Source organism: Oncorhynchus mykiss, chromosome 14, assembly GCF_057628025.1.
Source record: "Oncorhynchus mykiss isolate SJ-2025 chromosome 14, ASM5762802v1, whole genome shotgun sequence".
Lineage (NCBI taxonomy): Eukaryota > Metazoa > Chordata > Actinopteri > Salmoniformes > Salmonidae > Oncorhynchus > Oncorhynchus mykiss.
Window position 1 is genome coordinate 41531265 of NC_143035.1, and position 19543 is coordinate 41550807.

The 19543-nt window shown below is 45.7% G+C and overlaps 1 protein-coding gene across 2 annotated transcripts in view; it reads left to right on the plus strand.

The window, feature by feature from the left end:
- Window positions 1–19543, plus strand: part of LOC110487799 (vascular endothelial growth factor receptor 3) — a 220239-nt gene that overhangs the window by 150210 nt on the left and 50486 nt on the right. For both annotated transcript variants that reach the window (XM_090198927.1, XM_090198929.1), the window contains exons 13-18: window positions 555–685; window positions 3339–3567; window positions 12890–13036; window positions 13836–13967; window positions 17890–17996; window positions 18562–18697. In XM_090198927.1, the coding sequence (XP_090055053.1) occupies window positions 555–685; window positions 3339–3567; window positions 12890–13036; window positions 13836–13967; window positions 17890–17996; window positions 18562–18697 (882 nt within the window). The remainder of the gene's footprint in view (window positions 1–554; window positions 686–3338; window positions 3568–12889; window positions 13037–13835; window positions 13968–17889; window positions 17997–18561; window positions 18698–19543) is intronic.

Below are 19543 nucleotides of genomic sequence, written 5' to 3' on the forward strand. Positions count from 1 at the left end.
TATACTGTATATACATTAATAAGTACTTTACAGTAATATGCACTATACTGTATATACATGAATAAGTACTGAACAGTAATATGCACTATACTGTATATACATGAATAAGTACTGAACAGTAATATGCACTATACTGTATATACATGAATAAGTACTGTACAGTAATATGCACTATACTATATATACATTAATAAGAACTATACAGTACTATCCATTAAACTGTATATACATGAATAAGTACTGTACAGTAATATGCATTATACTGTATATAGATTAAGAAGTACTGTACAGTAATATGCATTATACTGTATATAGATTAATAAGTACTGTACAGTACTATGCATTATACTGTATATAGATTAATAAGTACTGTACAGTAATATGCATTATACTCTATATACATTAATAAGTAGATCTGCCGTTTTGTAATAGTAGTACTAGTAGTTTGTGTAGTAGTTTAAAAACAACATTTTGAACCATTGAACCATAGAGCCCTCAAAATCATAGCAAAAAAATCTCTCTAACTTTCCTAATCCCCTCCCTCCCTCCTCCAGCTATCCCAGAAGGGTTCAGTGTAGAGCTGGGTCCGTCTGAGGAACCTCTGGAGCAGGAGGAGGTGTCGCTAAGCTGCATCGCTGACAACTACACCTACGAACAGCTCACCTGGTACAGACTGGACCCGCAGGTAACAGCTCACCTGGTACAGACTGAACCCGCAGGTAACAGCTCACATGGTACAGACTGGACCCACAGGTAACAGCTCACCTGGTACAGACTGAACCCGCAGGTAACAGCTCACCTGGTACAGACTGGACCCGCAGGTAACTGTTTAATTGGTCCAGACAGGACTAGGACTAGGACTAGGACTCTCTCTCTCTCTCTCTCTCTCTCTCTCTCTCTCTCTCTCTCTCTCTCTCTCTCTCTCTCTCTCTCTCTCTCTCTCTCTCTCTCTCTCTCTCTCTCTCTCTCTCTCTCTCTCTCTCTCTCTCTCTCTCTCTCTCTCTCTCTCTCTCTCTCTCTCTCTCTCTCTCTCTCTCTCTCTATAAACAATACAAATTAACAGTAAACATTACACATACAGAAATTTCAAAACAATAAAGACATTACAAATGTCATATTATATATATACAGTGTTTTAACAATGTACAAATGGTTATTTTGTGGGCAGTGAGCACATAGCCTGTCTTCTCTTGAGAGCCATGTCTGCCTACGGCGGCCTTTCTCAATACCAAGGCTATGCTCACTGAGTCTGTACATAGTCAAAGCTTTCCTTAAGTTTGGGTCAGTCACAGTGGTCAGGTATTCTGCCACTGTGTACTCTCTGTTTAGCGCCAAATAGCCTTCTAGTTTGCTCTGTTTTTTTGTTAATTCTTTCCAATGTGTCAAGTAATTATCTTTTTGTTTTCTCATGATTTGGTTGGGTCTAATTGTGTTGCTGTCCTGAGGCTCTGTGGGGTGTGTTTGTGTTTGAGAACAGAGCACCAGGACCAGCTTGCTTAGGGGACTCTTCTCCAGGTTCATCTCTCTGTAGGTGATGGCTTTGTTATGGAAGGTTTGGGAATCGCTTCCTTTTAGATGGTTGTAGAATTTAACGTCTCTTTTCTGGATTTTGATAATTAGTGGGAATCGGCCAACATCTGCTCTGCATGCATTATTTGGTGTTCTACGTTGTACACGGAGGATATTTTTGCAGAATTCTGCATGCAGAGTCTCAATTTGGTGTTTGTCCCATTTTGTGAAGTCTTGGTTGGTGAGAAGAACCCATAGCTCACAACCATGAAGGGCAATGGGTTCTATGATTGATTCAAGTATTTTTAGCCAAATCCTAATTGGTATGTTGAATTTTGGTCTTACTGAGATTTACTGTCAGGGCCCAGGTCTGTCAGAATCTGTGCAGAAGATCTAGTCGAAACTTTTGTCGGGTGCTGAGGTGGGCTATTCTGCTGGCTTTTCTGTGGGGGTGGCTATCTCTCTAGTGGGTTGTTCTCTGTCACACGCCGTCCCCCTCAACCTCTCCTCCAGCAGTCTGATCCTCTCCTCTAGTGCTCTGTTCATCTCCTGCTGCTGCTCTTTCTCCTGTTGATGTTGTCTCACCACTGTCCAGAGTGCAGATATGTCTCTCTCCACCTCCAGCACTCCTGGTCTGGTTAAGGGGGTGTTGTTGTGCTGGACTGTTGTCTGGGTCTGTGCTGACGGAAGTGTAATCACCTGCTGTTCCAGCTCCACCTGCCTTACCTCCAGCTGGGTGAATTCATCCTTCATTTCAATGAGGGAGTAGTAACCTGTGCTGGGAGGTTGACTGTCCGCTGGGGGTTGCTCGTCTGTGGGGTTACATAAAGAAGAGGTCTGGTCTGACCCGCTCGGGGTGGGGGTATCTTTATCAAGGGAGAGCTTCTCCTGCTGGGCTGATTCTTTAATTTGGTGAAAGTCCAGCTGAAACTGTTTGGGGTTACCCTGTACCATTACTGTTCTGGACTTATAGATATTTATATTAGCTGACTCAGAGTCCTCGCTGTCAGGTATCATGAGTTTCCACCCCTCGTTAACACCCCCTCTCTTAACAAAGGGTTAGTGTGCTAATATAGCACCCTGCCATGCCAGAGGATGGTTTGTGTGGAAGATAAGGTTGCTGATGTTCCCATTTTTGTAATAGTCAGCAAAAAGTGTCTCTTGATTTTCCATAAGGAGCTTCATTTTGTAATCTTTTCTTGCCTTATCATTCTTTACATGCAAAGGGTACTGTATTTTAATTACCTCTGAACAGCGGGAGGGAGCTTCTAAGGCCTCTCCATTTGGTTGGGGTAGACTGTGTGACTCTCCTGCCATTGTTGGGCTAATGGGCTTTGACACCTCTCACTTGACACGTCAGTGCTAGTTGAAGCTGTATCAAGCTTGGCAGAATTATGTTAGCATTCAGTCCTTATAAAGTAATGTTGTGTATTTTTCTTCTTGGCTTTTGGAAATAGAATACAGTTTCAGACTAAACATTACTCACTCAGTTCCAGGTTGGATGGTGTTTTCAGGTTTCTGTTGTTTTCTAGAGAATTTGCTGTATAGAGTAATAAATCTTGGTAGTTGTGAGCCTTCCAGGTGATTCCGTAATTCCGTCCAAAATCAGGTTGTAGGTTTTAAGTTTTGATTTGAAGTGGGGGTTATGTTGTAGAGGGTAGCATCCTGTATGTGTTCTTGACAAAAAATCTAAGTTTATCTGACTCTAAATCTATCTTTTTTTAAAGAAAATGCTGAAAAATGCAGGAGCTCATCTGATCGTGACCTCTGCTCTGCTCTGCTCTGCTCTCCCTCCCTCCCTCCCTCCCTCCCTCCCTCCCTCCCTCCAGGCGCTGCAGGATGAGCGTGGTAAACCCCTGGAGCTGGACTGTCGTAGTGTCCACCTGTACGCTGACCGCCTGGATGGACAACTGACCTACCAGGAGCAGTCTAACAGCTGGGTCCTGGAGATGACTATAGCTAGCATCACGCTACAGGATGAAGGGAACTATGTCTGTGAGGTTCAGAATAGGAGGAGCCGAGAGAAACACTGTCTACGCAAATACATATCGGTTCAAGGTGAGAGGGAGAGACACACACACACACGGAACCAAACAGTGTGTTTAAACCCTACACACACTAGTCCCTCAGAGGAAGGGTTTAAACACACACTAGTCCCTCAGAGGAAGGGTTTAAACACACTAGTCCCTCAGAGGAAGGGTTTAAACACACTAGTCCCTCAGATGAAGGGTTTAAACACACTAGTCCCTCAGAGGAAGGGTTTAAGCACACACTAGTCCCTCAGAGGAAGGGTTTAAACACACACTAGTCCCTCAGAGGAAGAGTTTAAACACACACTAGTCCCTCAGAGGAAGAGTTTAAACACACACTAGTCCCTCAGAGGAAGGGTTTAAACACACTAGTCCCTCAGAGGAAGGGTTTAAACACACACTAGTCCCTCAGAGGAAGGGTTTAAACACACACTAGTCCCTCAGAGGAGGGGGTTATAAACACACTAGTCCCTCAGAGGAAGGGTTTAAACACACACTAGTCCCTCGGAGGAGGGGGTTATAAACACACTAGTCCCTCAGGGGAAGGTTTTAAACACACACTAGTCCCTCAGAGGAAGGGTTTAAACACACACTAGTCCCTCAGAGGAAGGGTTTAAACACACTAGTCCCTCAGAGGAAGGGTTTAAACACACACTAGTCCCTCAGAGGAAGGGTTTAAACACACTAGTCCCTCAGAGGAAGGGTTTAAACACACACTAGTCCCTCAGGGGAAGGTTTTAAACACACACTAGTCCCTCCCTCAGAGGAAGGGTTTAAACACACACTAGTCCCTCAGAGGAAGGGTTTAAACACACACTAGTCCCTCAGAGGAAGGGTTTAAACACACACTAGTCCCTCAGAGGAAGGGTTTAAACACACACTAGTCCCTCAGAGGAGGGGGTTATAAACACACTAGTCCCTCAGAGGAAGGGTTTAAACACACACTAGTCCCTCGGAGGAGGGGGTTATAAACACACTAGTCCCTCAGGGGAAGGTTTTAAACACACACTAGTCCCTCAGAGGAAGGATTTAAACACACACTAGTCCCTCAGAGGAAGGGTTTAAACACACTAGTCCCTCAGAGGAAGGGTTTAAACACACACTAGTCCCTCAGAGGAAGGGTTTAAACACACTAGTCCCTCAGAGGAAGGGTTTAAACACACACTAGTCCCTCAGGGGAAGGTTTTAAACACACACTAGTCCCTCAGAGGAAGGGTTTAAACACACACTAGTCCCTCAGAGGAAGGGTTTAAACACACACTAGTCCCTCAGAGGAAGGGTTTAAACACACTAGTCCCTCAGAGGAAGGGTTTAAACACACTAGTCCCTCAGATGAAGGGTTTAAACACACTAGTCCCTCAGAGGAAGGGTTTAAGCACACACTAGTCCCTCAGAGGAAGGGTTTAAACACACACTAGTCCCTCAGAGGAAGAGTTTAAACACACACTAGTCCCTCAGAGGAAGAGTTTAAACACACACTAGTCCCTCAGAGGAAGGGTTTAAACACACTAGTCCCTCAGAGGAAGGGTTTAAACACACACTAGTCCCTCAGAGGAAGGGTTTAAACACACACTAGTCCCTCAGAGGAGGGGGTTATAAACACACTAGTCCCTCAGAGGAAGGGTTTAAACACACACTAGTCCCTCGGAGGAGGGGGTTATAAACACACTAGTCCCTCAGGGGAAGGTTTTAAACACACACTAGTCCCTCAGAGGAAGGGTTTAAACACACACTAGTCCCTCAGAGGAAGGGTTTAAACACACTAGTCCCTCAGAGGAAGGGTTTAAACACACACTAGTCCCTCAGAGGAAGGGTTTAAACACACTAGTCCCTCAGAGGAAGGGTTTAAACACACACTAGTCCCTCAGGGGAAGGTTTTAAACACACACTAGTCCCTCCCTCAGAGGAAGGGTTTAAACACACACTAGTCCCTCAGAGGAAGGGTTTAAACACACACTAGTCCCTCAGAGGAAGGGTTTAAACACACACTAGTCCCTCAGAGGAAGGGTTTAAACACACACTAGTCCCTCAGAGGAGGGGGTTATAAACACACTAGTCCCTCAGAGGAAGGGTTTAAACACACACTAGTCCCTCGGAGGAGGGGGTTATAAACACACTAGTCCCTCAGGGGAAGGTTTTAAACACACACTAGTCCCTCAGAGGAAGGATTTAAACACACACTAGTCCCTCAGAGGAAGGGTTTAAACACACTAGTCCCTCAGAGGAAGGGTTTAAACACACACTAGTCCCTCAGAGGAAGGGTTTAAACACACTAGTCCCTCAGAGGAAGGGTTTAAACACACACTAGTCCCTCAGGGGAAGGTTTTAAACACACACTAGTCCCTCAGAGGAAGGGTTTAAACACACACTAGTCCCTCAGAGGAAGGGTTTAAACACACACTAGTCCCTCAGAGGAAGGGTTTAAACACACTAGTCCCTCAGAGGAAGGGTTTAAACACACTAGTCCCTCAGATGAAGGGTTTAAACACACTAGTCCCTCAGAGGAAGGGTTTAAGCACACACTAGTCCCTCAGAGGAAGGGTTTAAACACACACTAGTCCCTCAGAGGAAGAGTTTAAACACACACTAGTCCCTCAGAGGAAGAGTTTAAACACACACTAGTCCCTCAGAGGAAGGGTTTAAACACACTAGTCCCTCAGAGGAAGGGTTTAAACACACACTAGTCCCTCAGAGGAAGGGTTTAAACACACTAGTCCCTCAGAGGAAGGGTTTAAACACACTAGTCCCTCAGAGGAAGGGTTTAAACACACACTAGTCCCTCAGATGAAGGGTTTAAACACACTAGTCCCTCAGAGGAAGGGTTTAAGCACACACTAGTCCCTCAGAGGAAGGGTTTAAACACACACTAGTCCCTCAGAGGAAGGGTTTAAACACACACTAGGCCCTCAGAGGAAGGGTTTAAACACACACTAGTCCCTCAGAGGAAGGGTTTAAACACACACTAGTCCCTCAGAGGAAGGGTTTAAACACACACTAGTCCCTCAGAGGAGGGGGTTATAAACACACTAGTCCCTCAGAGGAAGGGTTTAAACACACACTAGTCCCTCAGAGGAAGGGTTTAAACACACACTAGTCCCTCAGAGGAAGGGTTTAAACACACTAGTCCCTCAGAGGAAGGGTTTAAACACACACTAGTCCCTCGGAGGAGGGGGTTATAAACACACTAGTCCCTCAGGGGAAGGTTTTAAACACACACTAGTCCCTCAGAGGAAGGGTTTAAACACACACTAGTCCCTCAGAGGAAGGGTTTAAACACACTAGTCCCTCAGAGGAAGGGTTTAAACACACACTAGTCCCTCAGAGGAAGGGTTTAAACACACTAGTCCCTCAGAGGAAGGGTTTAAACACACACTAGTCCCTCAGGGGAAGGTTTTAAACACACACTAGTCCCTCAGAGGAAGGGTTTAAACACACACTAGTCCCTCAGGGGAAGGGTTTAAACACACACTAGTCCCTCAGAGGAAGGGTTTAAACACACACTAGTCCCTCAGAGGAAGGGTTTAAACACACACTAGTCCCTCAGAGGAAGGGTTTAAACACACTAGTCCCTCAGAGGAAGGGTTTAAACACACACTAGTCCCTCAGAGGAAGGGTTTAAATACACTAGTCCCTCAGAGGAAGGGTTTAAACACACTAGTCCCTCAGATGAAGGGTTTAAACACACTAGTCCCTCAGAGGAAGGGTTTAAGCACACACTAGTCCCTCAGAGGAAGGGTTTAAACACACACTAGTCCCTCAGAGGAAGGGTTTAAACACACTAGTCCCTCAGAGGAAGGGTTTAAACACACACTAGTCCCTCAGAGGAAGGGTTTAAACACACTAGTCCCTCAGAGGAAGGGTTTAAACACACACTAGTCCCTCAGAGGAAGGGTTTAAACACACACTAGTCCCTCAGAGGAAGGGTTTAAACACACACTAGTCCCTCAGAGGAGGGGGTTATAAACACACTAGTCCCTCAGAGGAAGGGTTTAAACACACACTAGTCCCTCAGAGGAAGGGTTTAAACACACACTAGTCCCTCAGAGGAAGGGTTTAAACACACTAGTCCCTCAGAGGAAGGGTTTAAACACACACTAGTCCCTCGGAGGAGGGGGTTATAAACACACTAGTCCCTCAGGGGAAGGTTTTAAACACACACTAGTCCCTCAGAGGAAGGGTTTAAACACACACTAGTCCCTCAGAGGAAGGGTTTAAACACACTAGTCCCTCAGAGGAAGGGTTTAAACACACACTAGTCCCTCAGAGGAAGGGTTTAAACACACTAGTCCCTCAGAGGAAGGGTTTAAACACACACTAGTCCCTCAGGGGAAGGTTTTAAACACACACTAGTCCCTCAGAGGAAGGGTTTAAACACACACTAGTCCCTCAGGGGAAGGGTTTAAACACACACTAGTCCCTCAGAGGAAGGGTTTAAACACACTAGTCCCTCAGAGGAAGGGTTTAAACACACACTAGTCCCTCAAAGGAAGGGTTTAAACACACACTAGTCCCTCAGAGGAAGAGTTTAAACACACACTAGTCCCTCAGAGGAAGGGTTTAAACACACTAGTCCCTCAGAGGAAGGGTTTAAACACACACTAGTCCCTCAGAGGAGGGGGTTATAAACACACTAGTCCCTCAGGGGAAGGTTTTAAACACACACTAGTCCCTCAGAGGAAGGGTTTAAACACACACTAGTCCCTCAGAGGAAGGGTTTAAACACACTAGTCCCTCAGAGGAAGGGTTTAAACACACACTAGTCCCTCAGAGGAAGGGTTTAAACACACTAGTCCCTCAGAGGAAGGGTTTAAACACACACTAGTCCCTCAGGGGAAGGTTTTAAACACACACTAGTCCCTCAGAGGAAGGGTTTAAACACACACTAGTCCCTCAGGGGAAGGGTTTAAACACACACTAGTCCCTCAGAGGAAGGGTTTAAACACACTAGTCCCTCAGAGGAAGGGTTTAAACACACACTAGTCCCTCAAAGGAAGGGTTTAAACACACACTAGTCCCTCAGAGGAAGAGTTTAAACACACACCAGTCCCTCAGAGGAAGGGTTTAAACACACACTAGTCCCTCAGAGGAAGGTTTTAAACACACTAGTCCCTCAGAGGAAGGGTTTAAACACACACTAGTCCCTCAGAGGAAGGTTTTAAACACACTAGTCCCTCAGAGGAAGGGTTTAAACACACACTAGTCCCTCAGAGGAAGGGTTTAAACACACTAGTCCCTCAGAGGAAGGGTTTAAACACACTAGTCCCTCAGAGGAAGGGTTTAAACACACACTAGTCCCTCAGAGGAAGGGTTTAAACACACTAGTCCCTCAGAGGAAGGGTTTAAACACACTAGTCCCTCAGAGGAAGGGTTTAAACACACACTAGTCCCTCAGAGGAGGGGGTTATAAACACACTAGTCCCTCAGGGGAAGGTTTTAAACACACACTAGTCCCTCAGAGGAAGGGTTTAAACACACACTAGTCCCTCAGAGGAAGGGTTTAAACACACTAGTCCCTCAGAGGAAGGGTTTAAACACACTAGTCCCTCAGAGGAAGGGTTTAAACACACACTAGTCCCTCAAAGGAAGGGTTTAAACACACACTAGTCCCTCAGAGGAAGAGTTTAAACACACACTAGTCCCTCAGAGGAAGGGTTTAAACACACTAGTCCCTCAGAGGATAGGCCCAGTCATTAACACACTAGTCCCTCAGAGGATAGGCCCAGTCATTAACACACTAGTCCTCAGAGGATAGGCCCAGTCATTAACACACTAGTCCTCAGAGGATAGGCCCAGTCATTAACACACTAGTCCTCAGAGGAAGGGTTTAAACACACTCGTCCCTCAGAGGATAGGCCCAGTCATTAACACACTAGTCCCTCAGAGGATAGGCCCAGTCATTAACACACTAGTCCCTCAGAGGATAGGCCCAGTCATTAACACACTAGTCCCTCAGAGGATAGGCCCAGTCATTAACACACTAGTCCCTCAGAGGATAGGCCCAGTCATTAACACACTAGTCCTCAGAGGAAGGGTTTAAACACACTAGTCCCTCAGAGGATAGGCCCAGTCATTAACACACTAGTCCCTCAGAGGATAGGCCCAGTCATTAACACACTAGTCCCTCAGAGGATAGGCCCAGTCATTAACACACTAGTCCCTCAGAGGATAGGCCCAGTCATTAACACACTAGTCCCTCAGAGGATAGGCCCAGTCATTAACACACTAGTCCCTCAGAGGATAGGCCCAGTCATTAACACACTAGTCCCTCAGAGGATAGGCCCAGTCATTAACACACTAGTCCCTCAGAGGATAGGCCCAGTCATTAACACACTAGTCCCTCAGAGGATAGGCCCAGTCATTAACACACTAGTCCCTCAGAGGATAGGCCCAGTCATTAACACACTAGTCCCTCAGAGGATAGGCCCAGTCATTAACACACTAGTCCCTCAGAGGATAGGCCCAGTCATTAACACACTAGTCCCTCAGATGATAGGCCCAGTCATTAACACACTAATGCTTCATTCATGTCAAGTCCTGACCCTTTAACCTCAGTCACACGGAATTCTCCATTTCCTGCCCCCATTTCCTGTATTTCTTTCTCTAAGGGGCTTTATTGGCTTGGGAAACATACATTAACATTGCCCAAGCAAGTGAAGTAGATAATAAACAAAAGTGAAATAAACAATAAAAATGATCAGTAAACATTACACTCACAGAAGTTTCAAAAGAATAAAGACATTACAAATGTCATATTATGTCTATATAAAGTGTTGTAATGATGTACAAATGGTTAAAGTACAAAAGGGAAAATAAATAAGCATAAATATGGGTTGTATTTACAATGGTGTTTGTTCTTCACTGGTTGCCCTTTTCTTGTGGCAACAGGTCACAAATCTTGCTGCTGTGACGGCACACTGTGGTATTTCACCCAGTAGATATGGGAGTTTATCAAAATTGGGTTTGTTTTCAAATTCTTTGTGGATCTGTGTAATCTGAGGGAAATATGTTTCTCTAATATGGTCATGTGTTGGACAGGAGGTTAGGAAGTGCAGCTCAGTTTCCACCTCATTTTGTGGGCAGTGAGCACATAGCCTGTCTTCTCTTGAGAGCCATGTCTGCCTACGGCGGCCTTTCTCAATACCAAGGCTATGCTCACTGAGTCTGTACATAGTCAAAGCTTTCCTTAAGTTTGGGTCAGTCACAGTGGTCAGGTATTCTGCCACTGTGTACTCTCTGTTTAGCGCCAAATAGCCTTCTAGTTTGCTCTGTTTTTTTGTTAATTCTTTCCAATGTGTCAAGTAATTATCTTTTTGTTGTCTCATGATTTGGTTGGGTCTAATTGTGCTGTTGTCCTGGGGCTCTGTAGGGTGTGTTTGTGTTTGTGAACAGAGCCCCAGGACCAGCTTGCTTAGGGGACTCTTCTCCAGGTTCATCTCTCTGTAGGTGATGGCTTTGTAATGGAAGGTTTGGGAATCGCTTCCTTTTAGGTGGTTGTAGAATTTAACGTCTCTTTTCTGGATTTTGATAATTAGTTGGTATCCGGCCTAATTCTGCTCTGCATGCATTATTTGGTGTTTTAGAAAATTTTTGTTGGATTCTGCATGCTGTCTCAATTTGGTGTTTGTCCCATTTTGTAAAGTCTTGGTTGGTGAGCGGACCCCAGACCTAACAACCATAAAGGGCAATGGGTTCTAGAACTAATTTACAGTGCCTTGCGAAAGTATTCGGCCCCCTTGAACTTTGCGACCTTTTGCCACATTTCAGGCTTCAAACATAAAGATACAAAACTGTATTTTTTTGTGAAGAATCAACAACAAGTGGGACACAATCATGAAGTGGAACGACATTTATTGGATATTTCAAACTTTTTTAACAAATCAAAAACTGAAAAATTGGGCGTGCAAAATTATTCAGCCCCTTTACTTTCAGTGCAGCAAACTCTCTCCAGAAGTTCAACAACAAAAGATAACTGAAAAGTGGTATGTGTATTCACCACCTCCACCTGTGTGTAATCTAAGTGTCACATGATCTCAGTATATTCACCTGTTCTGAAAGGCCCCAGAGTCTGCAACATCACTAAGCAAGGGGCACCACCAAGCAAGTGGCACCATGAAGTGCAAGGAGCTCTCCAAACAGGTCAGGGACAAAGTTGTGAAGAAGTTCAGGGTTGGGTTATGAAAAAAATATCAGAAACTTTGAACATCCCACGGAGCACCATTGAATACATTATTAAAAAATGGAAAGAATATGGCACCACAACAAACCTGCCAAGAGAGGGCCGCCCACCAAAACTCACAGACCAGGCAAGGAGGGAATTAATCAAAGAGGCAACAAAGAGACCAAAGATAACCCTGAAGGAGCTGCAAAGCTCCACAGCGGAGATTGGAGTATCTGTCCATAGGACCACTTTAAGCCGTACACTCCACAGAGCTGGGTTTTATGGAAAAGTGGCTAAAAAAAGCCATTGCTTAAAGAAAAAAATCAGAAAACACGTTTGGTGTTCGCCAAAAGGCACCTGGGAGACTCCCCAAACATATGGAAGAAGGTACTCTGGTCAGATGAGACTAAAATGTAGCTTTTTGACCATTAAGGAAAACGCTATGTCTGGTGCAAACCCAACACCTCTCATCACCCCGAGAACACTATCCCCACATTGAAGCATGGTGATGGTGGCATCATGCTGTGGGGATGTTTTTCTTCGGCAGGGACTGGGAAGCTGCTCTGAATTGAAGGAATGATGGATGGCGCTAATTACAGGGAAATTCTTGAGGGAAACCTGTTTCAGTCTTCCAGAGATTTGAGAGTGGAACGGAGGTTCACCTTCCAGCAGGACAATGACCCTGCGCATACTGCTAAAGCAACACATGAATGAAGAAACATTTAATTGTCTTGGAATAGCCTGGTCAAAGCCCAGACCTCAATCCATGTGGTATGACTTAAGCTCTCTGAACCACCCATCCCGAATTGTCATCAGCAATGCTAAATAGCATAGCGCCACAGTCAAATAATATTACTAGAAAATATGGTGGTAGCAGGGTGGGAGTCTTATCGTGGTAGCAGGGTGGAGATAACCACTTGTAAGTTGGGGAAAGTCGAAGAAGCTTTTTCAATCACTCCCTTTAGTGCTGTGGCCACCCTTTCCTGCTGTGTTCTCAGGTCATTTGTGCCTGTGTGTATGATTATGTTGCTGGGTAGTTGGTCCTCAGATAGAGGGTCTAGGGCGCACTGGGTGTTTGTACACCAGAGTTTAGACATACTGTGCTTGGGGAAAAGTTGATTTACTTGTATATATTTCCCATTTGAGTCCATAAAGAGCACAATCTCTCTCTCTCTCTACCCCCCCCACCCAGCTCTAGAAGCCCCCTGGTACAGACACAACCCGGCCAATCAAACATTGAACGTCAGTGAGTCTCTCCTGATGGAGTGTGATGTAATGGGAACTCCTTCACCACACCTCTCCTGGTTCAAAGACAACCAGCCCCTGCACCAAATGTCAGGTAGGTACACACACACACACACAAAGGGATGCACACAAAGGCACACAGACACATGCAGACATGCACACACACACACACACACACACACACACACACACACACACCATATATGCCGTGCCATCTCCCACAGGATAAGCTAACATCAGCTGGTATACACACACACCTGTTGCTGAAGACATGAGTCATCAGCTTCCACAGTGTGTCTCTGAGGTATTAGAGGTCAAGAGGGGGTTGGATTGAGTGACAGTTTGGCAGGACTACAGACAGCTGGGACTTATCACTTTGGAGACATTAAATACATGACATGTGGAGAGAATGAGAGATGGATTGATTGAGAGGTAGATGAAAGAGAGGGAGGGAGGGAGGGAGGGAGGGAGGGAGGGGAGGGGAGGGGAGGGAGGGAGGGAGGGAGGGGAGGGGAGGGGAGGGAGGGGAGGGGAGGGGAGGGGAGGGGAGGGGAGGGAGGGGAGGGGAGGGAGGGAGGGAGGGAGGGAGGGAGATTGGCGGGGCTGGGCTGACAGGAGGATCAATCTGAGTAGCTGTCAGGTTAGCAGACAAGCAAGGCTTGTTGGGTGGGTGCGTGTGTGTGTGTGTGTGTGTATGTGTGTATGTGTGTGTGTGTGTGTGTGTGTGTGTGTGTGTGTGTGTGTGTGTGCGCGTGTGTGTTTTACCAGAGTGGTGTGTGAGCGCAAGCGCATGCCTATGTGTGTGTTTGTGTCAGTGATTGACAGCTCTGTGTGTGTGTGTGTGTGTGTGTGTGTGTGTGTGTGTGTGTGTTTGTGTGTGTGTGTGTGTGTAGGACTGCAGCTACAGGACGCCAACAGGACTTTGAGTATCCAGCGTGTCAGAGAAGAGGACGCCGGTCTCTACACCTGCACCGCCTGTAATCAGAGGGGCTGCGCAGACTCCTCCGCTGCCGTCACAGTGCTGGGTGAGACAGGAACACACACACACACACACAGACACACACACACACACACACACACACACAGCCTTCAGACACACACACACACACACAGCCTTCAGACACACACACACACACACACACACACCTGTGTCCACACCTTCATCTGTCTCCAACAATAGCTTCCTTCTATTTTCCTCTCTTCTCTTCTTCTCTGCTTCCTTCTGCTTCCTTCTATTTTCCTCTCTTCTCTTCTTCTCTGCTTCCTTCTGCTTCCTTCTATTTTCCTCTCTTCTCTTCTTCTCTGCTTCCTTCTGCTTCCTTCTATTTTCCACTCTTCTCTTCTTCTCTGCTTCCTTCTGCTTCCTTCTGTTTGTCTGTACAGCACTTTGTGACATCGGCTGATTTAAAAAGGGCTTCATAAATACATTTGATTGATTGATTGAAATCAAAAAATCTTCAATAAAAGTTTATTGGTCGCATACACTGTTTAGCAGATGTTGTAGCGGGTCCAGCGAAATGCTTCATGAAATTGAAAAGACATATGCAGTGATTCATGATTCAGGTTATTGTTCAATGGGCTAGCTGGTGATTCATGATTCAGGTTATTGTTCAATGGGCTAGCTGGTGATTCATGATTCAGGTTATTCTTCAATGGGCTAGCTGGTGATTCATGATTCAGGTTATTGTTCAATGGGCTAGCTGGTGATTCATGATTCAGGTTATTGTTCAATGGGCTAGCTGGTGATTCATGATTCAGGTTATTGTTCAATGGGCTAGCTGGTGATTCATGATTCAGGTTATTGTTCAATGGGCTAGCTGGTGATTCATGATTCAGGTTATTGTTCAATGGGCTAGCTGGTGATTCATGATTCAGGTTATTGTTCAATGGGCTAGCTGGTGATTCATGATTCAGGTTATTGTTCAATGGGCTAGCTGGTGATTCATGATTCAGGTTATTGTTCAATGGGCTAGCTGGTGATTCATGATTCAGGTTATTGTTCAATGGGCTAGCTGGTGATTCATGATTCAGGTTATTGTTCAATGGGCTAGCTGGTGATTCATGATTCAGGTTATTGTTCAATGGGCTAGCTGGTGATTCATGATTCAGGTTATTGTTCAATGGGCTAGCTGGTGATTCATGATTCAGGTTATTGTTCAATGGGCTAGCTGGTGATTCATGATTCAGTTTATTGTTCAATGGGCTAGCTGGTGATTCATGATTCAGGTTATTGTTGGTTATTGTAGCTGGTGATTCATGATTCAGGTTATTGTTCAATGGGCTAGCTGGTGATTCATGATTCAGGTTATTGTTCAATGGGCTAGCTGGTGATTCATGATTCAGGTTATTGTTCAATGGGCTAGCTGGTGATTCATGATTCAGGTTATTGTTCAATGGGCTAGCTGGTGATTCATGATTCAGGTTATTGTTCAATGGGCTAGCTGGTGATTCATGATTCAGTTTATTGTTCAATTGGCTAGCTGGTGATTCATGATTCAGGTTATTGTTGGTTATTGTAGCTGGTGATTCATGATTCAGGTTATTGTTCAATGGGCTAGCTGGTGATTCATGATTCAGGTTATTGTTCAATGGGCTAGCTGGTGATTCATGATTCAGGTTATTGTTCAATGGGCTAGCTGGTGATTCATGATTCAGGTTATTCTTCAATGGGCTAGCTGGTGATTCATGATTCAGGTTATTGTTCAATGGGCTAGCTGGTGATTCATGATTCAGGTTATTGTTCAATGGGCTAGCTGGTGATTCATGATTCAGGTTATTGTTCAATGGGCTAGCTGGTGATTCATGATTCAGGTTATTGTTCAATGGGCTAGCTGGTGATTCATGATTCAGGTTATTGTTCAATGGGCTAGCTGGTGATTCATGATTCAGGTTATTGTTCAATGGGCTAGCTGGTGATTCATGATTCAGGTTATTGTTCAATGGGCTAGCTGGTGATTCATGATTCAGGTTATTGTTCAATGGGCTAGCTGGTGATTCATGATTCAGGTTATTGTTGGTTATTGTAGCTGGTGATTCATGATTCAGGTTATTGTTGGTTATTGTAGCTGGTGATTAATGATTCAGGTTATTGTTGGTTATTGTAGCTGGTGATTCATGATTGAATAACTAAAGTGATATTTAACTGGTTGCGGGTGTCTGTATCTTTAAACCCCGTTACTGACTGATAGTGGGATCATAGCCTCTGGGAACTTCTGGGAATCTCCACGTTTAGGTCAGGATTCAATCCGTAGGACTCTGTCGTCAACCTTTTAAATGCAATGCTTCCACATTTATGTTTGCGGAGATGGTTTTCAAACCAAATCAACATGTATCGGTCAGATTCACGTGTTTAACAGATGTTTTTCCAGTTGTAGCGAAACGCTTGTAAAGGTAAATGCTAGAAATGTCCTTTAAATGTCACATTAACACAGTTTGGGAATCGAGGCTTCAGCAGACTTTCTGTTTTGATATTGTTGTTGTTATTCTGCATTTAGCAGACAGTCTGTTGTTGTTTATCCCAGTTTCCAGTGACAGGGCTGATGTTGTTGTTGTTTATCCCAGTTTCCAGTGACAGGGCTGATGTTGTTGTTGCTTATCCCAGGTTCCAGTGACAGGGCTAATGTTGTTGTTGTTTTCCCCTCTATTTTCCAGTGACAGGGCTAGTGTTGTTGTTGTTGTTTTCCCCTCTATTTTCCAGTGACAGGGCTAGTGTTGTTGTTGTTGTTGTTGTTTATCTCACCAGGTTCCAGTGACAGGGCTGATGTTGTTGTTGTTGTTGTTGTTTATCCCATGTTCCAGTGACAGGGCTAATGTTGTGGTTGTTTATCTCACCAGGCTCCAGTGACAGGGCTAATGTTGTTTATCCCAGGTTCCAGTGACGGGGCTAATGTTGTTGTTGTTTATCCCAGGTTCCAGTGACAGGGCTAATGTTGTTGTTGTTTATCCCAGGCTCCAGTGACAGGGCTAATGTTGTTGTTGTTTATCCCATGTTCTAGTGACAGGGCTAATGTTGTTGTTGTTTATCTCAGGTTCCAGTGACAGGGCTAATGTTGTTGTTTATCCCAGGTTCCAGTGACAGGGCTAATGTTGTTGTTGTTTATCCCATCTTCCAGTGACAGGGCTAATGTTGTTGTTGTTTATCCCATCTTCCAGTGACAGGGCTAATGTTGTTGTTTATCCCATTTTCTAGTGACAAGGCTAATGTTGTTGTTGTTTATCCCATCTTCCAGTGACAGGGCTAATGTTGTCGTTGTTTATCCCATGTTCTAGTGACAGGGCTAATGTTGTTGTTGTTTATCTCACCAGGTTCCAGTGACAGGGCTGATGTTGTTGTTGTTTATCTCACCAGGTTCTAGTGACAGGGCTGATGTTGTTGTTGTTTATCTCACCAGGCTCCAGTAACAGGGCTAATGTTGTTGTTGCTTATCTCACCAGGCTCCAGTGACAGAGCTAATGTTGTTGTTGTTTATCTCACCAGGTTCTAGTGACAGGGCTAATGTTGTTGTTGTTTAACTCACCAGGTTCTAGTGACAGGGCTAATGTTGTCGTTGTTTATCCCATGTTCTAGTGACAGGGCTAATGTTGTTGTTGTTTATCTCACCAGGTTCCAGTGACAGGGCTGATGTTGTTGTTGTTTATCTCACCAGGTTCTAGTGACAGGGCTGATGTTGTTGTTGTTTATCTCACCAGGCTCCAGTAACAGGGCTAATGTTGTTGTTGCTTATCTCACCAGGCTCCAGTGACAGAGCTAATGTTGCTGTTGTTTATCTCACCAGGTTCTAGTGACAGGGCTAATGTTGTTGTTGTTTAACTCACCAGGTTTTAGTGACAGGGCTAATGTTGTTGTTGTTTATCTCACCAGGTTCTAGTGACAGGGCTAATGTTGTTGTTGTTTATCTCACCAGGTTCTAGTGACAGGGCTAATGTTGTTGTTGTTTATCTCACCAGGTTCTAGTGACAGGGCTAACTTGGAGATCATGATTCTGATCGGGACGGGTGTCATTGCTGTGTTCTTCTGGGCTCTACTCATTCTCATCTTCTGCAACGTCAAACGGGTCAGAACACACACACACTGCCCCGTGAACTCCCTATGCTTGTCTCTCTGTTCTAAGACATAATGTATCTCTTCCAATCAGAATGGCTGTGACACGGTGAACTCTGACCTCACCTCTCTACAATCTCCCTCAGCTCTTTAGACACATGGGGAATGGAGTCAAGGTTCAAATACCGCAAGTCTCTAAATGAAACATCAAAGTCAGCGTGTCTAGGCGCTAACAGATACCTGTGCTTTGATGTCAGAGATACAGAAACACAGGGTTGCACCAACTGTTTCCAGAGTCTTTCTCCCAAGAGTAAATCAACCTTGCTAAAGCTATATTGACTCATTATGGATTTGTACATGTTATTTCTAGTCTGCTTTCCTCTCTCCTAGCTAACTCTCCTAGCTAACTGGGTCGTTGCTGAGCAACTGTTCATATCTGATATTGTTTATTGGCCCAAATATCAATGTCCATGTTTCACTGAGCCTTTCTCACTCTCTGTCTCTCTCTATCTCTCACTCTCTGCCTCTCACTCTCTGCCTCTCACTCTCTGCCTCTCACTCTCTGCCTCTCACTCCAGGTGAACCCAGCAGATATAAAGACAGGCTATCTGTCCATCATAATGGACCCAGGGGAGGTTCCTCTGGGTGAGCAGTTTGAATACCTCCCCTACGACTCCTCCCAGTGGGAGATATCTATGGACAAACTACAACTAGGTAAGGGAGGGAGGGAGGGAGGGAGGGAGGGAGGGAGGGCAAGCGGGAGGGAGAACGGAGGAGGGAGGGTAGCGGGAGGGAGAACGGAGGAGGGAGGGAGGGCTAGCGGGAGGAAGAACGGAGGAGGGAGGGAGGGCTAGCGGGAGGAAGAACGGAGGAGGGAGGGCTAGTGGGAAGGAGAACGGAGGAGGGAGGGAGGGTTAGCGGGAGAGAGAACAGAGGAGGGATGGAGGGAGGGCTAGCGGGAGGGAGAACGGAGGAAGGATGGAGGGAGGGAGGGAGGGAGGGAGGGAGGGAGGGAGGGAGGGAGGGAGAACGGAGGAAGGATGGAGGGTAGCGGGAGGGAGAACGGAGGAGGGATGGAGGGAGGGAGGGAGAACAGAGGAAGGATGGAGTGTAGCGGGAGGGAGAACGGAGGAAGGATGGAGGGAGGGAGAACGGAGGAAGGATGGAGGGTAGCGGGAGGGAGAACGGAGGAAGGATGGAGGGATGGAGAACGGAGGAAGGATGGAGGGAGGGAGAAGGGAGAACGGAGGAAGGATGGATGGAGGGAGAACGGAGGAAGGATGGAGGGAGGGAGAACGGAGGAAGGATGGAGGGAGGGAGGGCTAGCGGGAGGGAGAACGGAGGAAGGAGGGAGGGAGGGAGGGATATTTGAGGGGTAGAGAGAGGGAGGGAGGGAGGGAGGGAGGGAGGGAGGGAGGGAGGGAGCATATGGACGAGTGAAAGAATAAACAAACTGAAGAATGAATGGATGAAGGAATGAGTCGGCAAAAATAATCAACCAAACTAATGAACATCACATTCTGGTTTCCTCTGTTCCTGTTGAATGGGACCCCAGACTGC